This window comes from Malania oleifera, chromosome 1 (assembly GCF_029873635.1).
Source record: "Malania oleifera isolate guangnan ecotype guangnan chromosome 1, ASM2987363v1, whole genome shotgun sequence".
In the NCBI taxonomy this organism is placed as follows: domain Eukaryota; kingdom Viridiplantae; phylum Streptophyta; class Magnoliopsida; order Santalales; family Ximeniaceae; genus Malania; species Malania oleifera.
In genome coordinates, this window is record NC_080417.1 from 140930298 (window position 1) to 140957579 (window position 27282).

Sequence of the window (27282 nt, forward strand, 5' to 3'; positions counted from 1 at the left end):
AGACTTCCTCCTGATTATAACCGTTAAGGACACAAATGGAATTATTATAAAAGTTTTAATATTATTTAATTAAATTTACCTCGTTAAAAAAATGTTAACCGTAGTAAATTTTTGGGGCAACCCGAGAGCACCGGTCGACCGAGATGAGTTCGGTTGACCAAGTTGCTTGAAGTTCAGTCGATCGGGCATTAAATGAACTATAAGTTCGGTCGACCGGACTTGTAAGTCTAAGGGCGATTTTTTCCTTTTTGTGCGGTTCGGTCGACTAGGAACATTTTGAACTATCTCGGTCAGTCAACCAGACCGTTGAATTCTCACAGATGGGAACTCAGTCGACCAGAGCGTTAATATGCAATTTATATTCGGTCGACCAGAAGGTCAATTAAGTTAACTCCTAGGGGGTTTGGTCGACCGGGTTGTGGTCAACCTATTGACTCGATCCTAGTTCGGTCGACCGGGGGCATTTTGTACATGGGAGTACGGTCGACCGAACATGTAATTTTCATACATTTTGGTTCTTTATAATTTGTGCAAACACCCTAGTCAAATGACCAAACATATAAATACATGAGTGAGTGTCCTAGGATCATTTCTAGTTCCTTTTTACTTATGAGCTTACTCATTACATCATGCAGGTGATGCATGCAATTATTACAAGTCAAACCATATTTACTATTATAGACCCTTTAGATAATAATAATAAAATGAAATACAACATATGTATTGGGTCTTCAACTCCAATCTCTCTTTGTACTATCATTATGATTTGCCAATTAGAATACTTGCACATAACCTCAAATGTACATTAAATATAATAGGTATTTTTCATTATCAAAACCGGGCGTGACCTATAAGGTAAACAACAATAGTGTATAGTGAATACATATACTAAGATTTGAAATTTTAAGCATGCACCACTTCCTGAGCCTATAGTTATCACTACCTCTTAAACCTAGGAACTAAGGAAGATTGAAAATATTTATGTAATGTTAATTTTGATCCATTTCACTTTAGGTCCTACAGGGTTTGCTTTCATAACTACCCACGTCATGTCCTTATCTAAGCCTCTGACACTTCTAGATGGACAAGTAAATTGAATGTGCCATAACATTTCACAAAATAGGCAAATTTTGTGTATGCGTGAAAGATTATGCTTATTTATTATATTTTTACTTGATGAGCCATGACTGTGGGTTTGATAAGCAGAACATGAACCCTTTTTGAAAATATTTTTTATTTTAACTATGAAGGGTTCGTTATGATTATTCTTTTCATTTTCAGCTTTGGTTATAACTCTAGAATAATCATTTACTTCTTTCTCTAAGCAAATGATTTTCAAAATCTTCTCAATATTTTTTCTTTTCACGAATAGCATGATAATCTTTTAATTCATCTAATTACTTTGCTATCCTTTTATTCTCATTTTTCAGAAATAATTTCTGCTTAGAATTTATTCATTTTCAATAAAGTCTTATCTATATTTTCATGCGAAGGCATGCTTTCATTTATCAATTCAGCACATGATTCAACATAAGATATATCATAATTATTATATGAATCATTGCATGCAATGCCAACAGTATAATCATAATTTTCAACAGATGATTCAATACATAATATATTCTCGTATTCTACATAAGAATCATCAAGTGCATCAATAACAGAATTATCACAATAGTCAATAGATGATTCAGCACATGAAGCAACACAACGTTCAATACAAGAATCATCCACCGAGCTAGAGAGAGAATCATATACCTCCCATTCTGTTATTGCACTGACCCTGTGATTCACCACTTCCAGGTCTTTTGAGCTTGACACTATCGAGGTGGTGGTCTCCTTCTCCTGGGACTCTCTGTTGACCCTATGGGTCATATCCCGATTTTGATAATGACAAATACTTAGGTATTTGATGGCTTTCAAGTGTATGTGCAGGTTTATATTAGCATATACACTAATGGCACATGAAGTAAAGTTTGAAGACCCTGAAGATCATTTTTATTGTATTTCATTATTATTTAATTTGAGTCTGTAATATTTAAGTAGGAAAGATCTGTAATATTTAATGCATGTAGGAACTACAAAGCTCAAAGACCTTAGAATGACTCTAGGTCCCTACACAAAATCATGATCTTAGAAAGACCTTAGGGATCGGTCGACCAACGTCGAATTTTTGCGGTCTCCTAAAGAAGACCTAGACTGACCTTAAGACTCCCTATAATTTATAAAAATATGCCCTATAGTCTCATTATATGAATAGGGTTAATATACAAAGGGAATAGAACTGAAATGCATTAAAAATGCATGTTTGGTCGACCGTACTTTCATAGTGTAAATCTGTCGGTCGATCGAATCGGTCACCAGGTCAACAGTTTGACCATGGCACAATCGACCGAACCCTGCCAAGTTCAAGTTACCCGGTCAATTGAACACTCTCCCGGTCAACAGTTTGACCACACGGTCGATCGCACCTATTGCTTAAGCCAACCACCTAATTGACCAAGTTCCCACATGTGTTTGGCCAACCGCTCGGTCAACTGAACCACTTAGTTCAAATCCACACAGTCGACCGAACCGCGTGGAAATGGAAAAATTGACTTGGAACCTTGTTGTCTGGTCGACCGAACATCCAGTTCAAATTTTACCCGGTCGACCTAACTTGGACACTTGGTCAACCAAACCTCACCTTCCGTCAACCGGTGCTCTCGGGTTGCCATATTATTCTTACGGCGGTTAAAATATTTAAACAGGGTTAATTGGGTTAAAATGGTTTAAAACAATAATAATAATAATAATAATAATAATAATAATAATAATAATAATAATAATAATAATAATAATAATAATAATAATAATAATAATAATAATAATAATAATACTAATACACTATATGTCCCCACCGGCTATAATTCTTCCCATTTCTATATATAGCATTTCATTTGCAAAATTAAGGGGTGAATAAGGTTTTAGATTAGCAAAAAATTCTCTAAAATTTTTATTGGCCAAAATCTTCCTTACTTCATTATTCTTCACACTCAAAGCCATATACTCTTCCATTGGTCATCCTATTGCAAAACCCTTTTGAGAGAGTATTTTGAGTTGTTCCATACAGTTCCTACGTGCTTATACTCTCATAAAAGTGCTTTGATTTTTTATTTTAGTGAGAATAAGCCTAGAGGTGTTCCTAGTGATTTAATTCATAAATTCATTTGTGGGAAACCTTCTTAAGCTTGTGAGTCTTTGCATTCTCATTGCAAGACTCTGATTTTCATATTGAAGGTTAAGTAAGGATTTCTCCAATGATTTAATTTGATCAATCTTGTGTGGTAAAAATCCTATAGCTAAGTGGGTCTTTGCATTGTTATTGCAAGACTCATTTGGGCTTGTATTTTGAGTGTGCAAAAATCCTTTAACTAGATTATTTTTAAATACCGCATTGTGCTTGAATATTGAAAAAGTATTGTTTAGAGATATTTGTAATACCTTTGATAGTAATCTTTGAAACCCAAAGCTTGTGATTGAGATATAGCGATACATAGTTTCAAAGATAGTTCTAGAATACACTTTTGTGCTTGATTAGATAAAGTCATTATTCTGAGTGTTGATTGCACACATAGAGCACCGAGCTTATAGTTCATACATGATCGAGGTGCAATGATTAAATTGAGCTTATTGGTATATATCAGCTTAGTGTAAGAATCATTTCCTTGTACGCAAAATTTTATACATATTTGTTGTCTTCCAAGCACGGGCCTGAAGAGGGAGACTAGCCCTGTTGAATAATCCCGAATTGGTTTAGACCCGATTAGGAAAGTTAAGTGCACCATCATGGTAAGACGTGTTGATTGAGGTTAACCCCTTGAATTCACCTAGTTGTAATTGGTGCCGCTCCACCCGTGAAGTGAGCCATTAGTGGAATCCTTGGGTTTGCGAGCTAGAGGCAAGGACGTAGGTACAGTTGGCCGAACCCCGATAACATATCGTGTGTGCATTGCTTATATTTCTGTAATTTATATTTACTGCACATATATGTTTTATTGTGAATGATAGGGTTTATTATTGCAAAGAGAGACCCTAGGTTGCGTAATACTGCTAATCTAGTTTAACCTAGGAAGTAATTTTTAAATACCCATTTCACCCCCCCCCCCCTCTTGGGAATACTGTAACATCCCCAAAATTCTCATATATTTTTGACAAATTACTCCAATATTTAAATATAATAGCCACCCCTATGCAGCGAAAAACATAAATCACATAACCACATATACATATACAATACCAGAATGCAATATTTTCAACCATAGCTACATAATACATCTCTCTCTACAGTGTCAACTACCCCAAAAAAATACAAATCCCTACATAAAATTTACCCTATTACTAGGGTGACCAAGTGATCTCCGCGAGCCTGATCTGCTCGCTTAGCTGGCTCTCTAGAAAAAAGTTAACGTAATTGGGTGAGTCGATGCTCAGTAAGTGGAAATATGCTAGTACTAGTGTGTGGTGACTGAGTCATAAAATTATAATAATAGTACGTAAAATTGCATGACCTGGAAAATCTATAAAAACACATGTATAATAGCTTAAAACATTTGCATCATCTGAGCTTTCTATCATTCATACTACTATAACATACTACATACGACAAAAACTGTAAAACTGTATAAAAATACATAATTGCGTTCTTTCCCTGGGACTCTGTATGTCATGATTTTACCCCTCATGATAAGGTTGTGCGGCCCGTAGGTGGGACTTAACCTGTTCGACCCTCTAGGTAAGTCACTATACTCTACACTATCTCAGCCCGACCAAACTGCATACTTTCCTAAGCACGGGACTGACTGCTACCTCGTCAAACTAGCCCCCTTAACCAAGCGAACTGAAGAGCTGCATACTCTTTGAGCACAGTTGACGGTACCCACACACTATCTGAGATATATGGTTGCACTCTATCTGTATTAGCATCGGTATCGTGCTCTATAAATTGTATCCATCTGTACTCTTTCCACAGGGATGTGATAGTATATAAATACATATATATATATATATATATATATATATATCTTTACTGTTTTCATCATGTTTCCAAAATAACCATAACACCATAATTCTGTGCTGTAAATACTGAAATATCATAATAACTGTAACATCTGGATGTTATAACTGTATAATCTGTCTTTATAAATTGTCTGTATAAACTATCTGTATACTCTGAGTGTTATGGCATTTAGGAAAACATAGCTTTCTATATACATTGTATATATTGTTCTGAATAATTATCTGTATACTGTTATATATATCTGTCTGTGTAATCATCTAAATAAAACTGTATATATGCACATATTCTATCTGTATAAAATCTGAAAATATCTAACTATATCTGTATAACTTGAAATACGAAAAAACTACATAGAAGTCCATATCAATATCATGTACTCAAGCCACACATACTTCAAAAATTCATATTCTGTGTAACATCTGGTATACATGCATATATATATAATTTCTAATAATATAAGTAAATCTCCTAGCATAGCATATTTCCCTTACCTTATCTCTGAAAAGTCCTTACTATACTCTAACCCTATACCCACATGGTTCTTCACTCAACACCCTGGAAATCAAATTTCCCATAACAAAACATCAATATTTATTTGTGTATTGTATTTCTTATAACTGAGGGAAAGACAAATATTGAATAAAATGTCTTATCCTAAGATTGGGACGAAATCCAAACCAACTCCTCCAATGATCAGCTCCAACAGACTTGCAGAGAACTTAACCAGGAGCGTCGTGGTGACTTCACATCGTCGATCAGGTATAAAACGGACCCGAAATCAAAGAGAGAAGGAGAGAGGGATGTATAGAGAGAGAGAGAGAGAGAGAGAGAGAGAGAGATAGAGAGGAGAGGAGAGGGTTTCTATGCGTGTTTTGTGTGAAAAATCTGGGTTTTTCACTATTTATAGAGCCGGATTCCTCAACGAGACATGTCATCTCGTCGACGAGTCCTTTAATAATTTCGTTGACGAACTCCCTTCCTCGTCGATGAATTTCAGACTGTCCCAAAAACCCCTCTCGGTATCTTCTCGTCGACGAGGCGTGGCTTTGTCAACAAGGCCTACTTATGAGCTCGTTGACTAACTCCATGTGTTCGTCGATGAGACCCTATGTAAAACTTTCAGGTTATTACGTCCAAAGTGCGACGTTGTCGACGAAGCCTACTTCCTCCTTCTATTTCTGTTTCCATTTCCCTCCCTCTTTATTATTTAAGTACCATTGTTGTAATGACCTACTATTTTATTAGGTTTTTTTTTTTTTATACTATACTATAGCAACTATAATGCTCTGATACCAAACTGTCAACCTAAGCAGCAAGAAGCGGAATTCATATAACCATATCCAAATTATACAATACCAGAGTGCTAAAATGTTCCCAAAATATACATGTACGGCTGTTCACCAAAATACCCTCAACTGGGCTAGGGCTATACAGAAATGCTCCAAAAACATACTCACTCTCTACTGGAAGGGCAGTACTGAGACCTCTCTATCTGTGAGCTTGGTTTGCTCGCCTACTTGGATCACCTGAAAAATGTTAAAGTAATGGTGTGAGCCAACGCTCAGTAAGATGAAATATGTTATTGCTAGTGTGTGACAAATAAGTTACAATACTATGAAAATCTGTTGCTATAAAAATCATGTACAACTGAACATGTAAATACAATATAAGTAATAGAAACCACCTCCATTTCCATGTTGCTTAACATATCTGTATTTTAGGTTTCTACTCAAAATACTTCTAATGTAAATAAGTATACTTCCTGTCTCTGTAAATCTGTATATACATAATAGTAACTAAAAACTTCCTTGTGGATAATTGTGTGTCATGATTTAACCCCTTATGATAGGGTTGTGCGGCCCGTAGGTGGGATCTACCTTGGCTGGCCGACCAAGGTAAACCACTATACTCCCTCGGTCTGATCTTCCCTCCTTAACCCATATCTGATGGGGAGCCTATCCACGTCAGGGCACTATACGATCGACCTACTACCACGTATTATATGAATAGGTGGTTGCACTCTGAACTGAATATCTGTAGTTACGGTACCGTGCTCTGTAAACTGTAATGGTCCAACAGGATCTGATACTATATAATATATTTTTATATACAACTACCTTAAATACTATGATTCTGAAATAACTGTATCAACCATGACACTGAAATAAATTGTAACTGTGTTAATTGTATTTCTGAACTGAATTGTAATCTGTAAGTCATGGTACTGGAAACTGTATAATCATGGTACTAAAAACTGAATAATCATGGTATTCTGTAATTACTATAAAACATATCCATTGGCTGTATATTCTGTAAAACATACCCTGAAAATACTGTAAAACATGTTTATGTACTATATTTATATTCTCAAATTACACAGTAATTTAATACATAATATTCATAATTAATAAACTGTATAAAATCCTGCTATGAATAATATCTTGGTAAAAATATACATTTCATACTGGAAATCATTTTAGAACTACCTAACATAGCATATCTCAATTACCAGATTTCTGCTAAAATTCCTCCTACTAAGACGGGTCATACACCCGCAGGGTTCTCCACTCAACACCTTGAAAACCATAAATCCCAGAACAAAATATCAATATTTCTTTGCCTACATCATTTCTTACAACTGTCAGAAGACCAAAAATTGACTAAAAGACCTTACCCTAATTCTGGGAAGATATTCGACTTGATCCCACCAACGATCCGCCCCAACAGACATGAAGAGAACTCCACTAGAAGCGTCATGGTGACCTCAGATCATTGATCCGGTGACTGATGGGACCAAAATGGAAGAGAGATAGAAGAGAGGCCGTAGGAGAGAGAGCGGCGCTGAATATCTGAATTAATCCGAAGTTTTGCCCTATTTATGCTGCGGGATTCGTCGATGAGCCACGTCACCTCGTCGACGAGTCCTGTAGAAAATTCGTCGACGAATCTGCACCCTTGTCCACGAATTTCAAACTTCCCAAAAATCCTCTCTCAGTATCTTCTCGTCAACAAGACGGGACCTCGTCGACGAGGTCCTGAAGAGCCCTCGTCGACGAAACCCCTGTGTTCTTCAACAAGGCCTAAGAAATTTCTTGAAATTATCACCTCCAAAATGTAATGTCATCGACGAAGTCGACTGCCTCCTTCCGTTACTGTTTCTATTTTCCTTCCTCTTTATTATTTAAATATCATTATTTTTCGGGCCGTTACAATTGTTCTTTGGGTCGTCACATATACACCAATTCTAACACTCTCCATATTTCTTATCAAGCTTCTCCCAGATACCCCTCGCATTTTTACATGCCATAATTTCATGAAAATTATGAGAATCTAAAGTTCAGTATAATAATTTCATGGCATATGAATTCGCATAGATTAAGTAAATATCATTCTCATTTACAAGTATACAAATTCCCTTATCAATCACCTACCAGGCTCTCCAATCCATAGATTTTATAAAAATGCTCATTCGAATTTTCCAGTGGGTGTAGTTAACACCATCAGAAAATGGAGGACTAGTAGGTGACTATCCCTCTCCAAATGGGGATACACCAATATGAGTCATTGCGATCTTTTGCAAAAACCTTTAAGTCTAGTGCAACGAGGCTCTGATACCAATTGTTGGAATTGGTGTATTCCCACGAGGGGGGTGAATTGGGTATTTAAAATTTCTCCTATGTTAAACCAGATGATAGAAGTATTACACAACCTAGGGCCTATCTAAAACACATACTAATTCAACAGATAAACTACTGAGTGGATATGTAAGCAATTAAAGCAATCTCAATATGTCAAACATTCAAAGCAATAAATATTAACATACAGCATCGGTATCATCTCCAGTTAAGATCATATTATCTACATAAAGAAGGAGAATGATATGTCAAACAAATGTAGAACGAGTAAACAAGGAAGAATTATGATCACTTAAGCGAAAGCCAAAAGAACAAAGCACTTTAGAGAACTTCTCAAACCAAGCCCTGGGAGCTTGTTTAAGTCCATGCAAAGCTTTTCTTAGTCTACAGACCTCCCCTGGATGATGAGGAACACCAGGGGGTGGAACATATAAACTTCCTCTTTGAGATCCCCATTTAGGAAGAAATTTTTGACATCAAACTGTGATGAGAGATTCCACTGGTTAATAGAAGCTACTGCAATCAAAGTACGTACAAATGTCATCTTAGAAATTGGTGCAAATGTCTCCTCATAATCAAAACCAACTTTTTGAGTAAACCCTTTTGCAACCAAATGGGTTTTATAGCTTTCAACAGAGCCATCAAACTTATTTTTGATCTTGTAGACCCAGCGACATCCCACTACCATTTTATTGGGAGGAAGAGGTACCAACTCCTATGTGATAGTCTTATACAGAGCAGCAAGTTCTTCATTCATAGCCTGTTGCCAAAAAAGGGTCAAGAGCTGCCTCCTTAAAGGAAGTAAACTCACAATCAGAATGAAGAGAAACTAAAAAAGTAAAAAAAGGAGAATAATAACAAAAATTAGACATAAGAACATATGAATCAAGATAAGAAGGGGGCTTACGAAGTCGCATTGGATAACGAGAAGATGTAGGATCCGCATGATCTGAAGATGAAGAGGAGTCCGCCAAGGAGGATAGGGAATTTGTACTTGCAAAAGAAGATGAAGGACAAGTGGAAGAGGTGGGAGCAACTGGAGAAGACTCTGAATCAATATCACAAGTAAATGGATCAATATTTACAAGATCAAACTCATTTAAAATGCTAGAACCTATTGGAATATAGAAGAAAGGAATGTGTTCAAGAAAGGTGACATGACGAGAAACATAAATTTTTTGTGTTTCTAGATAATAACAACGATATCCTTTTTTACCATCACCATAACCAAAAAACACACACATAGAGGATCATGCAGACAACTTAGAACATTCAGAATGAGGACAAAGGACAAAGCATGTGCAACCAAATACTCTCAAATGAAAATACTATGGAGCCTTGCCATACAATTTCTCATAAGGAGAGACTCCCAAATTAAAAGCAGTAGGAATTCTGTTAATCAAATATGTAGTAGTAAGAACTGCTTCTTCCCAGAAAACTTTGGGAACATTACTAGAAAGAAGAAGGGATCGAATTGTCTCAATAATGTGCTTATGTTTTCTTTTAGTCACACCATTTTTCTCATGAGTATCTATGCATCATGATTGATGTATGGTGCCATTAGAGGTGAGTAGTGTGGAAAACTTAATAGAATTATATCCCCCCCCCCCCCCCAAAATCACACTTGAAACACTTAACAACAGTTGAATGTTGAGTTTGAACCAAAACATGAATTATTTTATAGGTGCTAATGAAATCAAAATGTTTCTTCATAAGATATATCCAAGAAAAACAAGTATAATCATCAATGAAAGAAACATAATATCGGGACCCTCCCTTTGAGGTAGTTGGAGCTAGTCCCCATACATCAGAATGAATTAGATCAAAAGGTGCAAGAGACACTGATGTACTTTTATTAAAGGGTAAAGCAGAGAATTTTGCAAGTTTACAACCACTACAATAAGAAAGATCATGGTAAGATAAATTTCCTAAGACTCCTGTGGAAGCTAAAAATCTTAGTCGATAACTAGAAACATGTCCAAGGCTTGAATGCCATAAATAAAAACTAGAAGAGTTTAAACTCAAACGAAAAGAAGACAAATCAATACTAGAACCAGCAAATTCTTTGACTCAAAGCTCTTCTAACACATACAATCCCCCCTTCCTACGACATGTCCCAATCAGTTTCTTGGAATGTGGATCCTACAAAAAACATGAGGTTGAAGTAAAGTAAACATAGTATCAAGAATTACATAGTTGACTAATAGAAATCAAAGTCAATCAAAGTTGAGGAATACAATGAACATCAGAAAGACACAGACAAGATAAAATGATGGAACCCGTACACCAATGACATTGGGGTACCATTGACAACCAAAATAGATGAAGGTGTCAAGGTAGAAGATATTGATGTAAACATAGAAATGTCATTTGACATATGATGAGTAGCACCAGAATCAAATATCCAAGTGGATGGAGATATACCTGAAGTGGATGAAAAGGAAAAATCTATGGAGGGAGAAATAGATAAGGCATTAGGCCTAGATGTAGAATGAAGCTTCTGCAACTGTTCTACGATAATAGATAGTGTAGGCATGGTGAGAGACAATTCTTTTGATGATGTAGTGGCTGCAGTGTGATAATGCCTAGGCCTTGAAGTCTGTTGTTGTCCCTTATTTAATTATAATGGACATTGATCTTTCCAATGACCCTTTTTCTTGCAAAAACTGCACTCATCAATGACAACTTTCTAACGTTGATTTTGACCATTGGAAGATTGCTTAGATGAGACAGCCAAAACAATCTATGTAGGAAGTAGGAGAAAACCTTTAACACCATGTGATTTGAGAAGCACTTCCTCTGTCATTATTTCACTAACAACTAAATCTACAAAGGGAAGAGGGCTCTCATGAAGAATAGAACCACGAAGTGCCTCAAATTCATCTCGAAGTGCTATCAAAAACTGAACAAGTCTTTGTTCCTCACTATAAGTACAGTAAGACTTATTCAAACTAAGGTTTGTGGGTTTAGTTAGTGTCAATTCATCCCAAAAACTAGTCATAAGAGTGTAAAATTGTTGAATACTTTGATTTCCTTACCTTGCTACTCTATTATCCATCTCTAACTGATATCGTTTAGTAAAATTGGATTACGTATATAATTTTTCAAAATAGTCCCAAACTTGCTCAGTTGTAGAAAATTTAGCTAGTTGCATACTAATAGACTAATCAACAAAATTATTAATCCAAGTAATAATTTTAGAATTATTCATCTCCCAAATGGCTAACAATTCTACATAATTCTCTTTCCTACGATCAGAGGGGGTAGACACATTTCCAGTAACATATCCCACAAGTTTTTTCTAATCAAAAAATTTTTCATAACATATGCCCATGAATAATTTTTTCTATTCAATTTAGTACTAATGGCTTGCAGAAAGCCATCTCGTTCACCAACCATCTTCAAATGCAAAGGAATTAATAGTTGAAATTCAATCAACAAATAAAACCAAGACTTTGCAAAGGAAAATAATTATCTACATGTATCAATGAGAATGAGAGAAAACCTTGGATACGGGAGCCGCTGAGAAAAAAAGACGGCGAGTTCAGCGGCGGAACTAGAAACACATACAATCCCCCTTGTTATGTGACGGTGCCGGTGTTGCAGAGACGATGCCAGCGTTGCAAGAGTGTAGCGGCGAGTGTAGGGAGAGGAGCAGAGGGTCAGTGATGTGCTTGAGTTGCAGAGATGATGTCAGCATTACAAAGGATTGAAATCGGTGTCGTGTTGCAACTCTGGTCTTATGGTGCCGAAGTTGCAAAAACGGTGTCGTGCAGTCGGGAAAGGTGTAGACTCAGTGCATGTTGAATTGTAAAGTCATTTCAAACATTCAAAGTCCAACATAGGGGTTGTACTATTCATATGGTGGTTGTACTATTTATATGGTGGCTACACTATTCATTTGGTAGCTGCACAAGTCTACAAAGGTGGCTGCACTATTCATTTGATGGCTTTGAAAAGGAGGCTTACAAAACCCCTATAAATAGGGAAGTGGTGGTGAAGGAAGACATCCATCCCAAGCATCTCCAACTCCACCTTTAGAGAGAGAAATCAAGTACTCTCCTGCAAAGTGTCTCTGTTGTAGCCTGTGTTTCTAGTTTCTCCTAATTTGAGAGAAGTTGTATCATTATTTTTCATAGTGGATTCCTTCTACTCTTGCCCGTGGTTTTTCCCTCAATTTGTTTAGGGGTTTTCCACATAAATCTTGGTGTCAATTCCTTTTTCTCATTTCTTATTTTAGTCATGTGATACTGTTCCTACCCATTTAATTTCCTAACAGTGGTATCAGAGCCTTGGATTACGACCTTTGGGTTAGGGTTACTATTCATGGTTACTATTCACACGTGTCACCGGATACTTTTACAGTATTTTGAACGTATACGAGATTTGTTCAAGTATACAGTTCCATTCATTTACAATACTGTTCACATATACGGTATTGATCACGATGAAAAAAGTGGGAGCTGGTTTAGTGGAGGAGCAGATCTTATCTATTACAATGGCAACAAAGTACGAAATTGAGAAGTTCAATGGGGGTAATTTCTCCATTTGGAAATTGAAGATGAAGGTGGTCCTAAGAAAGGACAATTACTTAGCAGCATTTGGAGATAGACCAACAGGGATAACTAACAAAAAATGGAACGACATGGATGACAATGTTGTGCCTAATCTTCATCTAGAATTAGCATATTCGGTGTCATCAAGCATTGTGGAGACAAAGTCAACAAAAGAAATTTGGGATGTGCTGACAAAGCTCTATGAGGTAAAGTCACTTCACAATAAAATTTTCTTAAAGAGGCTACTCTACACTCTTCAAATGAGTGAGTCCATATCGGTTACAGACCACATCAACAATCTTAATATGTTGTTCTCCCAACTAACAACGTTAGCCCATAAGATTGAGCCAACTGAACGAGCAAATCTTCTACTCCAAAGTCTGCCAGATTCGTATGATCAACTCATCATCAACATTACAAATAACATTTAGTCAGATAATCTAGTCTTCGATGATGTTGTAGTGGTTGTTCTGGAAGAGGAATCCAGGCGCAAAAACAAGGAAGATAGATCGTCCAGTTCTTAACAAGTTGAGGCACTATCGATAATGAGAGGAAGATCAACAAAACGCGGCCCTAGTGAGAGTCACAATCATGGTAGATCAAAGTCAAGGAGCAAGAAGAATTTTAAATGCTACAACTGTGGCAAAAGGGGGCACATCTCGAAGGATTGTTGGCATAAGAAGAAGAATGCAGGGAAAGCTCTTAAGGAGAACACTTCTCAAGGATGCACTGCGAGTACTTCCAATGATGGCAAAATCTTGTACAACAAAGCGAAAACTATCTCTAAAGGTGGTAAGAAACTTACTGATGTATGGATCATGGATTCAGGAGCAACCTGGTACATGACCTCTCGCCGAGACTGGTTCCACTCTTATAAACCCATTTCAGGAAAATATGTATTCATGGGTAATGATCATGCCTTAGAGATCGCTGGAGTTGGTAATATTAAACTAAAGATGTACGACGATACAATTTGCACTATTCAAGGGGTACGACATGTGAAGGGCTTGAAGAAAAATTTACTATCTTTTGGACAGTTAGATGACCTCAGCTGTAAGACCCTTATTGAAAACGGGATCTTGAAGGTTGTCAAATGCGCACTTGTATTGATGAAGGCAGAAAAGATAATGGAAAATCTATACACACTGCTGGGAAATACTATACAATAAGGAGACGCATCAGTTGCATCAACCCAGGAAGAATCAACGATAATGTGGCATCGTAAACATGGCAACATATCTGAACATGGTCTGAAGATTCTTTCAGAACGTAATCTTCTTCCCAAACTCAAATCAATAATTCTACCTTCCTGTGAGCATTGTGTTACAAATAAGCAACATAGATTAAAATTTGAAAGATCTACTGCCATAAGCAAACACATTTTAGACTTGATTCATTCTGATGTATGGGAATCACCAGTTCCATCCCTAGGAGGAGCGCATTATTTTGTATCATTTATTGATGACTACTCCAGGAGATTATGGGTGTATCCGATCAAGAGGAAGTCAGATGTGTTTCTAGTTTTTAAATAATTCAAAGCGCAAATGGAACTTGAATATGGAAAAAGAATCAAGTGTTTAAGGACAGATAATGGAGGAGAATATAAAGATGGCAATTTTATTTCATTTTGCAAGCAAGAGGGTATTCAATGGCAGTTCATTGTTATGTATACATCTTAACAAAATGGCATAGCAGAGCGGATGAATAGAACCATATTGGAAAGGACCAAAGCCATGTTGAAGACTGCAGATCTAGCCAAGTCATCCTGGGCTGAAGCAGTCAGAACCGCTTGTTATGTGATAAATCAGTCACCATCAACAGCAATTGGTTTGAAGACACCGATGGAGATGTGGATTGGTAAGCCAGCCCAATATTCTTCTCTTCACATATTTGGATGTCCTGCATATGTAATGTATAATGTCCAGGAAAGAACTAAACTGGACCCAAAGTCCAAGAAATGCATATTCTTGGGTTATACTGATGGAGTCAAGGGGTATCACCTGTGGGATCCCACTACCCGCAAAGTCGTAGTCAGTAGAGATGTGATATTTGTAGAAAATGAAATGCAAAATAAAGATAACAATAACACTTTGGAAACGACTACTGTTCAGATAGAAGAAAATAAAGATTCTTCTAAAACTACACCAGAGCATGAGGAACAAGAACCAAATGAGGCCAATGATACAGAAGTTCGACGTTCAGTACGTGAAACAAGGAAACTATCATGGCACTCAAATTATGTCATGGCAAGCAATGCTGCATATTGTCTTCTAATAGAAGATGGAGAGCCATCAACTTTCCATGAGGCTATTATTAGCATTGAAGTTTCTTTGTGGAAGACAGAAATACAGGAAGAAATTGAAGCCTTGTACAGATATAATGCATGGGAGCTTGTTCCATTACCACATGGACGTAAAGCCGTAGGAAATAAATAGGTATACAAGATCAAGCGAGATGGCAACGATCAGGTGGAACGATATCGTGCAAGACCGGTAGTGAAAGGGTATGCTCAGAAAGAAGGTATTGATTTTAATGAGATATTTTCTCCAGTTGTTAGACCTATTACAATCAGAACTATATTGGCTATGTGTGCTGTGTTTGATTTATATCTAGAGCAGTTAGATGTGAAAACTGTTTTTCTTCATGGAGAACTTGAAGAAGAGATTTACGTGCTCCAACCAAAAGGTTTTGAAGAAAAAGGAAAAGAAATCTTGGTTTGCAGATTAACCAAATCTCTGTACGGCTTAAAGAAGGCACCAAGATGTTGGTACAAGAGATTTGATTCCTTCATAATTAGCCTCGGATACAATAGACTTAGTGCATACCATTGTACGTACAACAAGAGGTTTGGTAATAATGATTTCATTATTTTATTGTTGTATGTGGATGATATGTTGGTTGTAGACCCCAACCAAGAAAGAGTCCAAGAATTGAAGGCATAATTAGCTAGGGAGTTTGATATGAAGGATTTGGGACCAACAAACAAGATTTTAGGGATACAAATTAACCGAGACAGAAAAGACAAGAAGATTTGGCTTTCTCCAAAGAATTATTTGAAGAAAGTCTTGCATTGCTTCAACATGCAAGATTGTAAGCCAATTTCTACCCCACTTCCTGTCAATTATAAATTATCCTCAAGTATGTGTCCTAGCAATGAAACAGAGAGGATCGAATTGTCTCAAGTGTCGTATGCATCAGTAGTGGGAAGTCTAATGTACGCTATGATTTGTACAAGACCAGATATTGCTCAAGCAGTTGGTATGGTTAGTTGGTTCATGGCGAATTCTGGTAAAGAGCATTGGAATGCTATGAAGAGGGTCTTAAGGTACATCAAAGGGACCTCAGATGCTGCATTATGTTACAAAGGATCAGAATTTATTGTCAAAGGATATGTTGATTCAGATTTTGCAGGTGATCTTGAAAAAAGAAAATCCACAACAGGTTATGTGTTTACTCTTGCAGGAGCAGTAAGCTGGGTATCAAAGTTGCAGACTGTTGTGGCATTATCTACGACTGAAGCTGAATAGCAGCTACGCACGCTTGCAATGAGGCAATATGGATTAAAAGACTATTAGAAGAACTCGGGCACAATCAAAAGAAAATTTCTCTATATTGTGACAGTCAGAGTGCCTTACATATTGCAAGGAATCTAGCTTTTCATTTTAGGACAAAACACATTGGAGTACAGTATCACTTTGTTCGAGAATTTGTGGAAGAAGGAAGTGTGGACATGCAAAAGATTCACACCAAAGACAACCTAACAGATGTTATGACAAAACCAATCAACACTGACAAGTTCATATGGTGTAGATCCTCTTATGGCCTAATAGAAACTTAAGTGGCATGAAACTAGCAAGACTAGAAAGGATGAAAGAAAAAAAAATAAAGAAAAAAAAGGGGTTTGAAAATGACTTTAAGTGGGAGAATGTTGAATTGTAAAGTCATTTCTAGCATTCAAAGTCCAACATAGGGGTTGTACTATTCATATGGTGGTTGTACTATTTATATGGTGGCTGCACTATTCATTTGGTAGTTGCACAAGTCTACAAAGGTGGCTGCACTATTCATTTGGTGGTTGCACAAGTCTACAAAGCTGGCTACACTATTCATTTGAAGGCTTTGAAAAGGAGGCTTACAAAACTCCTATAAATAAGGAAGTGGTGGTGAAGTAAGACATCCATCCCAAGCATCTCCAACTCCACCTTTAGAGAGAGAAATCAAGTACTCTCCTGCAAAGTGTCTCTGTTGTAGCCTGTGTTTCTAGTTTCTCCTAATTTGAGAGAAGTTGTATCATTATTTTTCATAGTGGATTCCTTCTACTCTTACTCGTGGTTTTTCCCTCAATGTGTTTGGGGGTTTTCCACGTAAATCTTGGTGTCAATTCCTTTTTTCTCATTTCTTATTTTAGCCATGTGATATTGTTCCTACCCATTTAATTTCCTAACAGTGCAGGGAGGGAGTTTGGCGTCTGCAACAGTCGTCGCCACGAAGAAAGAAGAACTCCGACCGACAGTGTAAGGAGGGAGTTCGGTGCAAAGATTCAGAGAAAGTGCAGGAAATGAGTTCGGCATTGGCAACAATCATTGCCACAAGCAAGAACTCTGACCAATGGAGATAACGCCAATGTGCCCGCCGGAATCAAACCTGCTAGAAACGAACCAGCGAGAAAAACTGAACAACCGAGAGTGCAGCATGTGCTTGAATTAGCCTTGCTGAAAAGGCTCTAATACCATGTTAGAGTTTATAATCCAATGTAAGGGAGATAGAGAGAGAGAGGCCAACTTGCAGATTATTCAAACATAGAATACAATTTAAACCTAATACAATAAGCCTAACCCTAATAAATAAACAAAGACTAAAATGATCCTAACTAAATATATATTATCTAACATACCTATCCATATATATATATATATATATATATGTATGTATGTCTGTATGTATTTTTGACCAAGTTCATAAATTTGTGTGTCCCTGAACCTACTCATAGAAATGAAATTATGTATCTACATATACATATGATATACTTACTGTTTATGACATGTATTCAAAACCAATCTTAAACTGACCAGAAGACACGGTATATAAAAATGGTCTAGCAAAAAAGAGAACTGCTCATATTAGTTAATATCTCAACATATACATGAACCCATTCAAAGATGATAAAAAGCCCTGAAACTGTTCCCAAATAATATATTTCACTGGTTTTACGGCATACTGCAATATAAATATAATGCCTTCTATCGAGCCCCTGATAAAGTAATGCTGAGTTCATTGGTTGAACTACTTTGTTCATACTTGCTCGAAGAAGTATCAGCTTCAACCCTGTTTCTTTTAGTGAAAAAACCTGGCTGTTTTGGACGAGGCAGTGCACCATCACCGCCAAACATCAGAACCACGGAAGACATGCTTGGCCTATCTTCCGGACACTGTTGTACACATAAAAGACCAACATGGATCGAACGTAACACTTCAACGATGCTATAGGAATCCCCTACCGAGACATCAATAAGCTCTAACGACCTTTCTTCCATGAAGAGTGTCCATGCCTAAACAATTTGAAACGATGTTATCAGTACTCCTATATTACCTTCTTTGTTTTTGCAGTTTCAACGTGAAGAAAAATTTCTGAATGACACCTACGTGCCCAAGCAGGCTATGGCAGTGACCAGGATGACAAAATCCTCTGTTTCTCTTTCCACTCACTATCTCTAGCACCAAAACACCAAAGCTGTATACATCAGATTTCACCGAGTAGCGTCCTTCACTTGCATACTCTGGGGACATGTAGCCACTGCAGGTGACCAACAGATATGGAATCAAAGTTAGGACCAACAGTATGAGATTATTTATACCATTTTTAAAAAACACCTACTATGTTCCGACCACTCTATTTGTATTGGCTGTATTTTCTGCTTCTCCAAAACATCTAGCCATGCCAAAGTCCGAAATTTTTGGGTTCAATTCATAATCTAGCAAAACATTATCGGCTTTGAGATCTCGATGGATTATCCTTAGTCTGGAATCTTGATGAAGATAAAGTAGTCCGCGAGCAACTCCGCCGATAATGTGGAAGCGCTTGGGCCAATCGAGCAACATGCTTTGACCTTCATCTGTCCAGTATTTTCATTCAAGTAAATTTCTGCCACGCTAGAAACTGGGAAATTGACAAATATAAAATAATATTTTAACCTACAAGATCATGGATTTCCCATGAGAGCAAGTCTTGGATTGCGTTTGGAACTTCCAAACGCTTGAAGAAAGGAAAGAAAAATATAAGGAATCAATATTTTCATGTTTGGTTAAGATAAAAAAAAATACTAAATTCATAAATAAAATTTCAATTTTACACATCATTTATGTTTAGTTTTTTTTAATTTTTATTCATATTAAAATAAACTTTATTTTTTGATAATTTTTAATAGAGAAAGAAAATATAAGGGAAAATGAGTTTTCTCCTAAGGAATCAATATTTTCATGTTTGGTTAAGATAAAAAAAATATACTAAATTCATAAATAAAATTTCAATTTTACACATCATTTATGTTTAGTTTTTCTTAATTTTTATTTATATTAAAATAAACTTTATTTTTTGATAATTTTTAATAGAGAAGGAAAATATAAGGGAAAATGAGTTCTCTCTTCATTTTCCTCTCCTTTCTTTTTTTCAAGTAAAATCTCTGATCCAAACATACCCTTACTGTTGTGATATTTGTAGTAATATTATAAGATATAGCCACTAAAAGCGTAAACTCTATCAATCTATCAAGGTTTAAGAGTGTCACCAAAGAGAAAGTAGTCCAGACTTTTGTTTGGCATATATTCATAGACTAACATCCTTTCTTCCCTGTGAATACAACAGCCATGGAGCTTCACAAGATTTCGGTGCTGAAGCCTAAAAATGAGTTTAACTTCATTCTTGAACTCGTGAAGTCCTTGTCTAGAATTCCTTGAAAGCCTCTTCACAGCTATTTGTTGTCCCTCTTTCAACGTACCCTGAAAATTATCACAGCAAATAGTTTAAAAAATCTGCTACTGGAAGACATGTGCTGCATCTTTCATTAATTATATATTTATATAAAACGTGCTACAATATGTCAGAGTTTAAAATCTTCACTCAGTATTTTCTAAAATTTCACTAAGTTCCTTGGCTCCTGTTGTTGGGGGAAAATAGTAGAAGAAAAATGCAGTGATATTGGACAAATATTGGTCATCCAACACAAGATTTGGCACCATTCACATAGGTAAGATTATCACAAACAGCTGCATCCTAATTTATTGATTATGCTACCTTATAAACAGGTCCAAAACCACCCTCTCCAAGTTTGTTGTCCGCAGAAAAGTTGTTGGTGGCAGCAGCTAATACAGCTAGATCAAATAATGGCAACTCAAGGTCTTCATTTGGGCTTTCATTATTTCTTCCAGGACCATGTCGAGTTGTTCCTGTAAAGTAGGATTGAAGATGATTAGGAATAGCAAGTAATGCTTAATTTGCCTGCAGAAGTTTTATTATGGTGACAAGCTTTCTTCACATGCAAGCTCATCACAAGTGCCATTATGTAAAGGTTTACAAATAAAAAATCAAGGCTAAAATATTTCTAGTCTAAAATTCTACACATGCATATTTTTTTGTCTCCCTGTCTCTTATTTCCTGGAGTAAAACCAAATTACAAACTAGGTCAGAACATATTGATAGTAAGAAAGGGGCGGGGCACCATGGTGCAGACAAGAGTTTGACTACGAACACAAATAACAAGCTTATGAAATTCACTTGAAACCAGATTGCTGACAACTATAAATGACAATCAATGTTCTTTTCTATTCATTCATTCATTTATCTTTCTTTTTGGCTAGGCAGCTGTAGTCCATTTCAAACCGGGTATAAGCCTGCTGACTGGGAGTAAGGTTATGTCAATTTGGTAGTCACATAGAGATTCCCAATAGGAATTAGAAGCCTTGTACAGTTCCTCCTCTGAATTCTTAATGCCAGGGGAGAATTCCCATCTGTAGAATAGGCTCGCGGTTGGAATTAAGGGTCCCGAATACCAATGGATTTGGAATTGAGATTTTAAAGACCCCAATAATCTACACAAATAGTTTCTCACAAAAGCAAAAGCTTCAAAACAAAATTGAAATTTCCAGGATACTAGCTTTTGTACAAACAAATAGAGGCTGAATTTTTCTTTTGAAGTCGAATTTTCTAACTGCAGTAGTCTATACTAACTACTGATACACAGAATACCCATATATCACCATTCACCATATATGAGTGGTCTCTCTCTCAAAAACAGCCCATGTAATTAAATCCAATGAGTTACCTTGTCTAATTTGCTTCTTTCTTTTCTTGACATACAAGATCAGGGCTATGGCAGGGAGCAGAGTTGCTGTAATTAGCACAGAGCTAATCACTGTGATCCTCATTCGTTTTTTGACATTGGACCTTGCCTTTGTCTCCGTCTTCTCTGCTGGATCTACGGATTCTACACTTGGTCAAATCAAAAGCAATAAAAGAAATTAGGAGTTCAAGACTTGCTTGAGTAATAGATAGACAAACTTTTGTGAAATGCATGAAGTTCTTGAAGTTAATTTCACGTCAAGCGTACCTAATTCTGATGCGGCCACCCTTATGTGAACGTCTTGCCCAGTTTCAGTCAACTGTCTCATATCAATCAGGTCCCCAAACCAGAGCAAGCATCCGCTCCCTCCTCGTCTGATATCTGTATTCGTGCAAGCTGTACACGAGCCGTTCTTTAGGCACAAACTCTTACATTCCTCAAGGTTCATGCTCTCATTAAACCAGGAACTGCGTGTGTCTGGCACCTTCACACCAGAATGCTTAAAAAACCCATCTCTGTTTTGGCAACTGAGCGGCGTCCTTCGAGCACACCCACCAGACCAATCTGCTGTGTTCCAATGTTTTGGGTATTTTGGCACAAACCCTTTCAAACACATGCACACTGGCAAATTGTTAATATCACAAGTAGCATAAGCACCACATAATCCATACCTGTCACAAATATCCATATTCCCATAAGCATTCCAACCATGGGTTAAATTAGCCCATATGAACCGCTGAATCATTCCATTTGGAGTTAAGGCCACCTTTGAAACAAATGAGTTGTTAAGAATCTCATAGGAGTAATACATCTCCTTCTTATTAAAAACAAAGCCATATTTAATGTCTGGATTTGGTTTTTGTAGTGGAAAGCCACTAAACCTCACACCATTCCACGGCCCTGAACGAAACTGTACAACTGAATTACTCCTCAGAAACTCCTGTGGAAACCCATTAGGATCAAAGCGATATGTATAATCACCCGGAGATGGATCATCACTGCTCTTCCACGATGTAAGATACCAATCATGTCCTGTGATTATGTTCCGCCCGAGCTTCATTTCTGGCAGAATGACATGACATGGATAGTCAAAACTTTGCCAAAGGTAGTCTTCAGGGTTACTTTCATTTCTATTCCTCACTACCAGATTTCCCGAGTCCATAACCTGAGCAACTGGATCATATGCTGGTCTTGATGCATTCGAAGACCAAATTTTGTGGTTGGTGCGATTGAAAATGGCTAAAATTCCATGGACAGTCATCTTCAGAGCTCCAGATGAATCTGTGAGCGGCATATTTCTGTTGGCAACCCAGACAACTGGGTCAACTGGAATGTTCTTGTACCATATTCCGAAGAATCGGTTATTCGAATTGATAGGGCTGAAAAATCCCATTTCAAAGTTTCCCCCAGCTGAAACTATGGTTTCACCATCTCTAAGGGATTGATTTGCTGTTATGAGTATGTCAGAGGCAGCGGAGAGTACCTTTGAGATGGAAACCACGTAAGAACACCAGATCAGAAGTGTAAGAAGCTTTGCCATTAACGTCCTCACACCTTTCTCAAAATACATTTTTTAATTCCTGGATAATTCAAAGAAGACTCGTTTGATAAGATTTTGCAAAATATGGCAATCAATCATTTTCAATGGATTGATTAATGGCACTAATGCAGCTAATTAATTAATACTGCATCTACTCTCCAAATAAGGATGCTCATGTCCAATGCATGGTAAAAAATCATTGAACATGCTGCAACAAGAGTACACCAAGTTTCGCCTAGTCATCCTCGTCCCAATACATAAAAACACTACATGTCATGAGTTGTCTTGTAGGATTTGAACAATTAACATTCTATGTTATTAAAGACGGAGCGCTTAGAAGTTGAGATATCACGTATCATAAATGGACACTCTTTGCCATTATAATATCCTCGCTCCCATATTCGAGGCACACTAATTAATTTCCTAATAATTCAAGGGAGACGTATTTTTTAGGATTTTGCAAAATATGTCGAGCTATCATTTTAAATGGATTGATTATTATTTTAGTTGGATTGATGAATGGCACTAATGCAACTTAATTAATATTCCTCTACTCTCTATATAAGAATTTGCCCTGTTCATACCAAATTTGTAAAGTCAAGCAGCTCATGCAGGTGCCATAACAAAACTGTATTAAGTACCGTCTAATCATACCCATCCATTAGACCCTTGAATATTCCCTTGACAACGCCAAGTGTCACGAGCTAAGCTTGTTCAGGGCATTATGCTTACCTGTGACCACTTGCCTCGTGTGTTTAGGATAGGTTTCCATCATGTAAATACTAGTGTAAGGTTATTTTCCAGTATTTATTTCATTGTAAGCCAAATAAGGTAGTATGACTCCTCGGTCACTGTGATGTTTCCTAATGCCAGAGTGAGAATAGCCCAGAAAGCTCTTTAGGGGAGGGTGAGTGTTCATCAATCATTGTAAAACTCACTAGCAATTATCAATGTGCTTAGCCTACTTGCCTCCCTCGCTAAGTATACAATGTCAACGGAGGATTTGTTAATGAATTACGTTTGCTTCAATGTTTACTGCTTGCTTGCCTCAGCTTTCATGAATTGATTACTGTTTCCGTTGCTATTTGAATGAATGCTAATGAAAGTGCTTCGTGGATGAATGTTGGTAAACGATAAGCTGGCCAGTTAAATAAGAGTGCTTTAGCTAACGTCGCACGGCCCTTCACAACGGTATGAAAATAGTCGGACCGTGACACTTGGTATCAGAGTCAAGGCTCAGTTGCTACGAGAATTCAGTTACCTTCGTTGTGGGATTTGGGAAGCTTTGGTAAGTGACCATGGCACCAAACAATGCTAAAAGAATCAGTGCACTGGAAGCACATGTTGAAGAGACAACCAACAATATGGCCAACGAGATGGCCCAACTGAGGGGACTTGTTGATGAAGTGATGGGATCACAGTAGCATCGCAATTTTGACAAGTGAAATGTGAGAGGACTTTCACCACACTATGGAAACTTTGTAGGCCTGGATGGCTGATCTGGATGCAAAGGTGAATCTGATGGTTCTTACTATGGGGAACTCCAACACTTCAGGAGTTAGTAAGACCAAAGTACTGGAACCCAGAATGTATGGGGGTGCCCGTGATGCTAAGGAGTTAGAAAACTTCTTGTTTGATATGGAACAGTATTTTCGCACTGTGAGGATGGCCTCAGAACAGGTGAAAGTAAATACTGCAACCATGCACTTGGTGGGTGATGCCAAACTGTGGTGGCGTGCTAAGTACAATGAAATTGAAAATGGAAACTGTGTAATTGATAGTTGGGCAGACTTGAAGAGAGAGCTCAAGGCTCAATTCTTTCCTGAGAATGTTGAGTACAATGCAAGGAAAAAGTTGAGAGACCTCAAGCGTACTAGGTCGATTAGGGAATACATGAAACAATTTTCTACTTTGATGTTGGATATCAGGGATATGTCAGAGAAGGACAAGTTGTTCTATTTTCTAGAGGGGATGAAATCGTGGGCAAGGACCGAACTTCATAGAAAAAAAGTTCAAGACTTGTCTACTGCACAAGCTGCTACAGAACGTTTGACTGACTACGCTGGGAAGAATACCACTTCGTCCAAAGGATCTGGCGAAGAGGGAAACAATGGAAAGTATTTCAAGAAAGGCAAACCCAAGAGTGGGGTAGTCGACTATAAAGCATCCACCTCAAAGGAAACTTCGTCGTCTCAGGGGTTCAACACACCCAAGGGAAAGGGTAAATTTGAGTGTTTCTTGTGTCGAGGTCCTCATAGAGTATTTGAGTGTCCTCAAAAAGCAACACTTAATGCTTTACAGGCTTCCATTGCAGAACAGGCAGTGGAAGACGATGGGGAAGAAGATGAGACCTCGAGGATGGGTGCAATGCGGTAGGTGAGCGCATTGGAAAAGTAGGTGAAAGCCCCAAATGTTGCACGAGGCAGAGGGCTAATGTTTGTGGACTTGAGAATCAATGGGAAAAGCACCCATGCTATGGTGGATACTGGGACTACCCATAACTTTGTTTCGCAACCGGAAGCTTGGAGACTCAACTTATCCTTAGAGAATGATACAGGACGCATGAAAGCAGTTAATTTTGTAGTCCAGCCTACTCTGTGAGTAGCCAAGCAAGTTACTGTGAAGCTTGGGCAGTGGGAAGGTCATGTGAATTTCATAGCAGTGCCATTGGATAACTTTCCAGTCATTTTGGGATTGGAGTTCCTAAGGGGAACGAAGGCAGTGCTGATGCCTTCGGCTAGTTCCCTATGTCTGATGGGAGATCACCCGTGCATGGTGCAAGTTGTTGCAACGAAACAAGACGATGGGAAGTTCCTTTCAGCCATGCAACTCAATAAAGGTTTGAGAAAAGGATAGCAAACATATCTAGCCACAGTGGTGGTAGATGAAGGAGTAGGCCTGGTGCCTACGACCATTCTAGCGGTGTTGGATGAGTACAAGGAGGTGAAGCTGGATAATTTGCCTTAGGAATTACCTCCACTACGAGGTGTGGAGCATGAGATCAAGTTGTTTCCAGGAGTGAAACCATCTGCAAAAAGTCCATATCGGATGGCACCTTTAAACTTAGTAGAATTGAGGAAGCAACTTGATGAATTATTGGAAGCAGGAAATGGTCGACATTCCAAAGCACCATTTGGAGCACCGGTGCTATTTCAAAAGAAACATGATGGGAGCCTGTGGATGTGTGTAGAATACTGCGCTCTCAACAAGGTGACAATGCGCAACAAGTATCCTATTCCATTGATTGCTGATTTATTGGATTAGTTGAGTCACGCCAAGTACTTCACGAAACTTGACTTGAGGTCAGGCTACTATCAAGTAAGAATTGTTGATGGGGATGAGCCAAAGACAAATTATGTGACACGGTATGGGGCATATGAATTCTTGATGATTTCATTCGGGTTGACGAATGTGCCCGCAACATTCTATACCTTGATGAGCCAGGTTTTTCGTGAGTACCTTGACAAGTTTTTCGTGGTGTACCTGGATGATATTGTTGTCTACAATTCCACTCTGGAGGAACATAAAGAACATCTGCGGAAGGTGTTCGATAGGCTGAAGGGGAACAATCTATATGTGAAGAAAGAGAAGTGCTCCTTCGCTCAACAGAGCATCAAATTCCTTGGTTATGTGATTGAATAAGGTCATATTAGGATGGATATGGAGAAGGTAAGGGCAATTCAAGAATGGAAGATCCCAACGATAGTGAAAAAGTTGTGTTCCTTTATTGGCCTTGCCAACTACTATAAGAAGTTTGTAGAGGGGTATTCATGGAGAACGGCCCCTCTGACAGAACTACTAAAGAAGGGTCATAGGTGGAAGTGGACAGAGGAGTGCCAGGGAGCCTTTGATGACTTGAAGGATGCCATGATGAGAGATCTGGTACTGGCTCTTCCGGATGTCATGAAACCCTTTGAGGTATAGATAGATGCATCAGACTTCGCCCTTTGAGGAGTCTTGGTACATGAGGGGCACCCTGTTGCATACAAAAGTCGTAAGCTTAGTGAAGCAGAGCAGAAGTACACAACTCAAGAGAAGGAGATGCTAGCGGTGATAAATTGTCTCCGTGTGTGGAGGCATTACTTACTTGGGTCAAGGTTTGTGGTGAAAATAGATAACTCGGGTGTTAGCCATTTCTTCACACAGCCAAAGTTGA

General features: G+C 37.8%; 1 protein-coding gene across 1 annotated transcript; it reads right to left on the bottom strand.

The window, feature by feature from the left end:
- Window positions 1–18315: 18315 nt before the first annotated feature.
- LOC131162256 (G-type lectin S-receptor-like serine/threonine-protein kinase At4g27290) lies at window positions 18316–23457 on the bottom strand. The gene is made up of 7 exons (XM_058118563.1): window positions 21854–23457; window positions 21569–21730; window positions 20542–20693; window positions 20036–20246; window positions 19126–19363; window positions 18894–19044; window positions 18316–18799 (listed from the first exon to the last, which is right to left on the bottom strand). The coding sequence occupies exons 1-7, from the start codon at window positions 23154–23156 to the stop codon at window positions 18491–18493; spliced, it is 2526 nt and encodes an 841-aa protein (XP_057974546.1). The 5' UTR covers window positions 23157–23457; the 3' UTR covers window positions 18316–18490.
- Window positions 23458–27282: the final 3825 nt, after the last annotated feature.

What these genes read in the sequence shown, in the direction of transcription:
- LOC131162256 (XM_058118563.1), bottom strand. Translation starts at nt 23,156, where the DNA reads ATGTATTTTGAGAAAGGTGTGAGGACGTTAATGGCAAAGCTTCTTACA. An exon ending in GGTGGCCGCATCAGAATTAG is followed by an intron (nt 21,731 to 21,853) that starts GTACGCTTGACG and finishes GACCAAGTGTAG; the next exon opens with AATCCGTAGATCCAGCAGAG. An exon ending in GCCATAGCCTGCTTGGGCAC is followed by an intron (nt 18,800 to 18,893) that starts GTAGGTGTCATT and finishes CAAATTGTTTAG; the next exon opens with GCATGGACACTCTTCATGGA.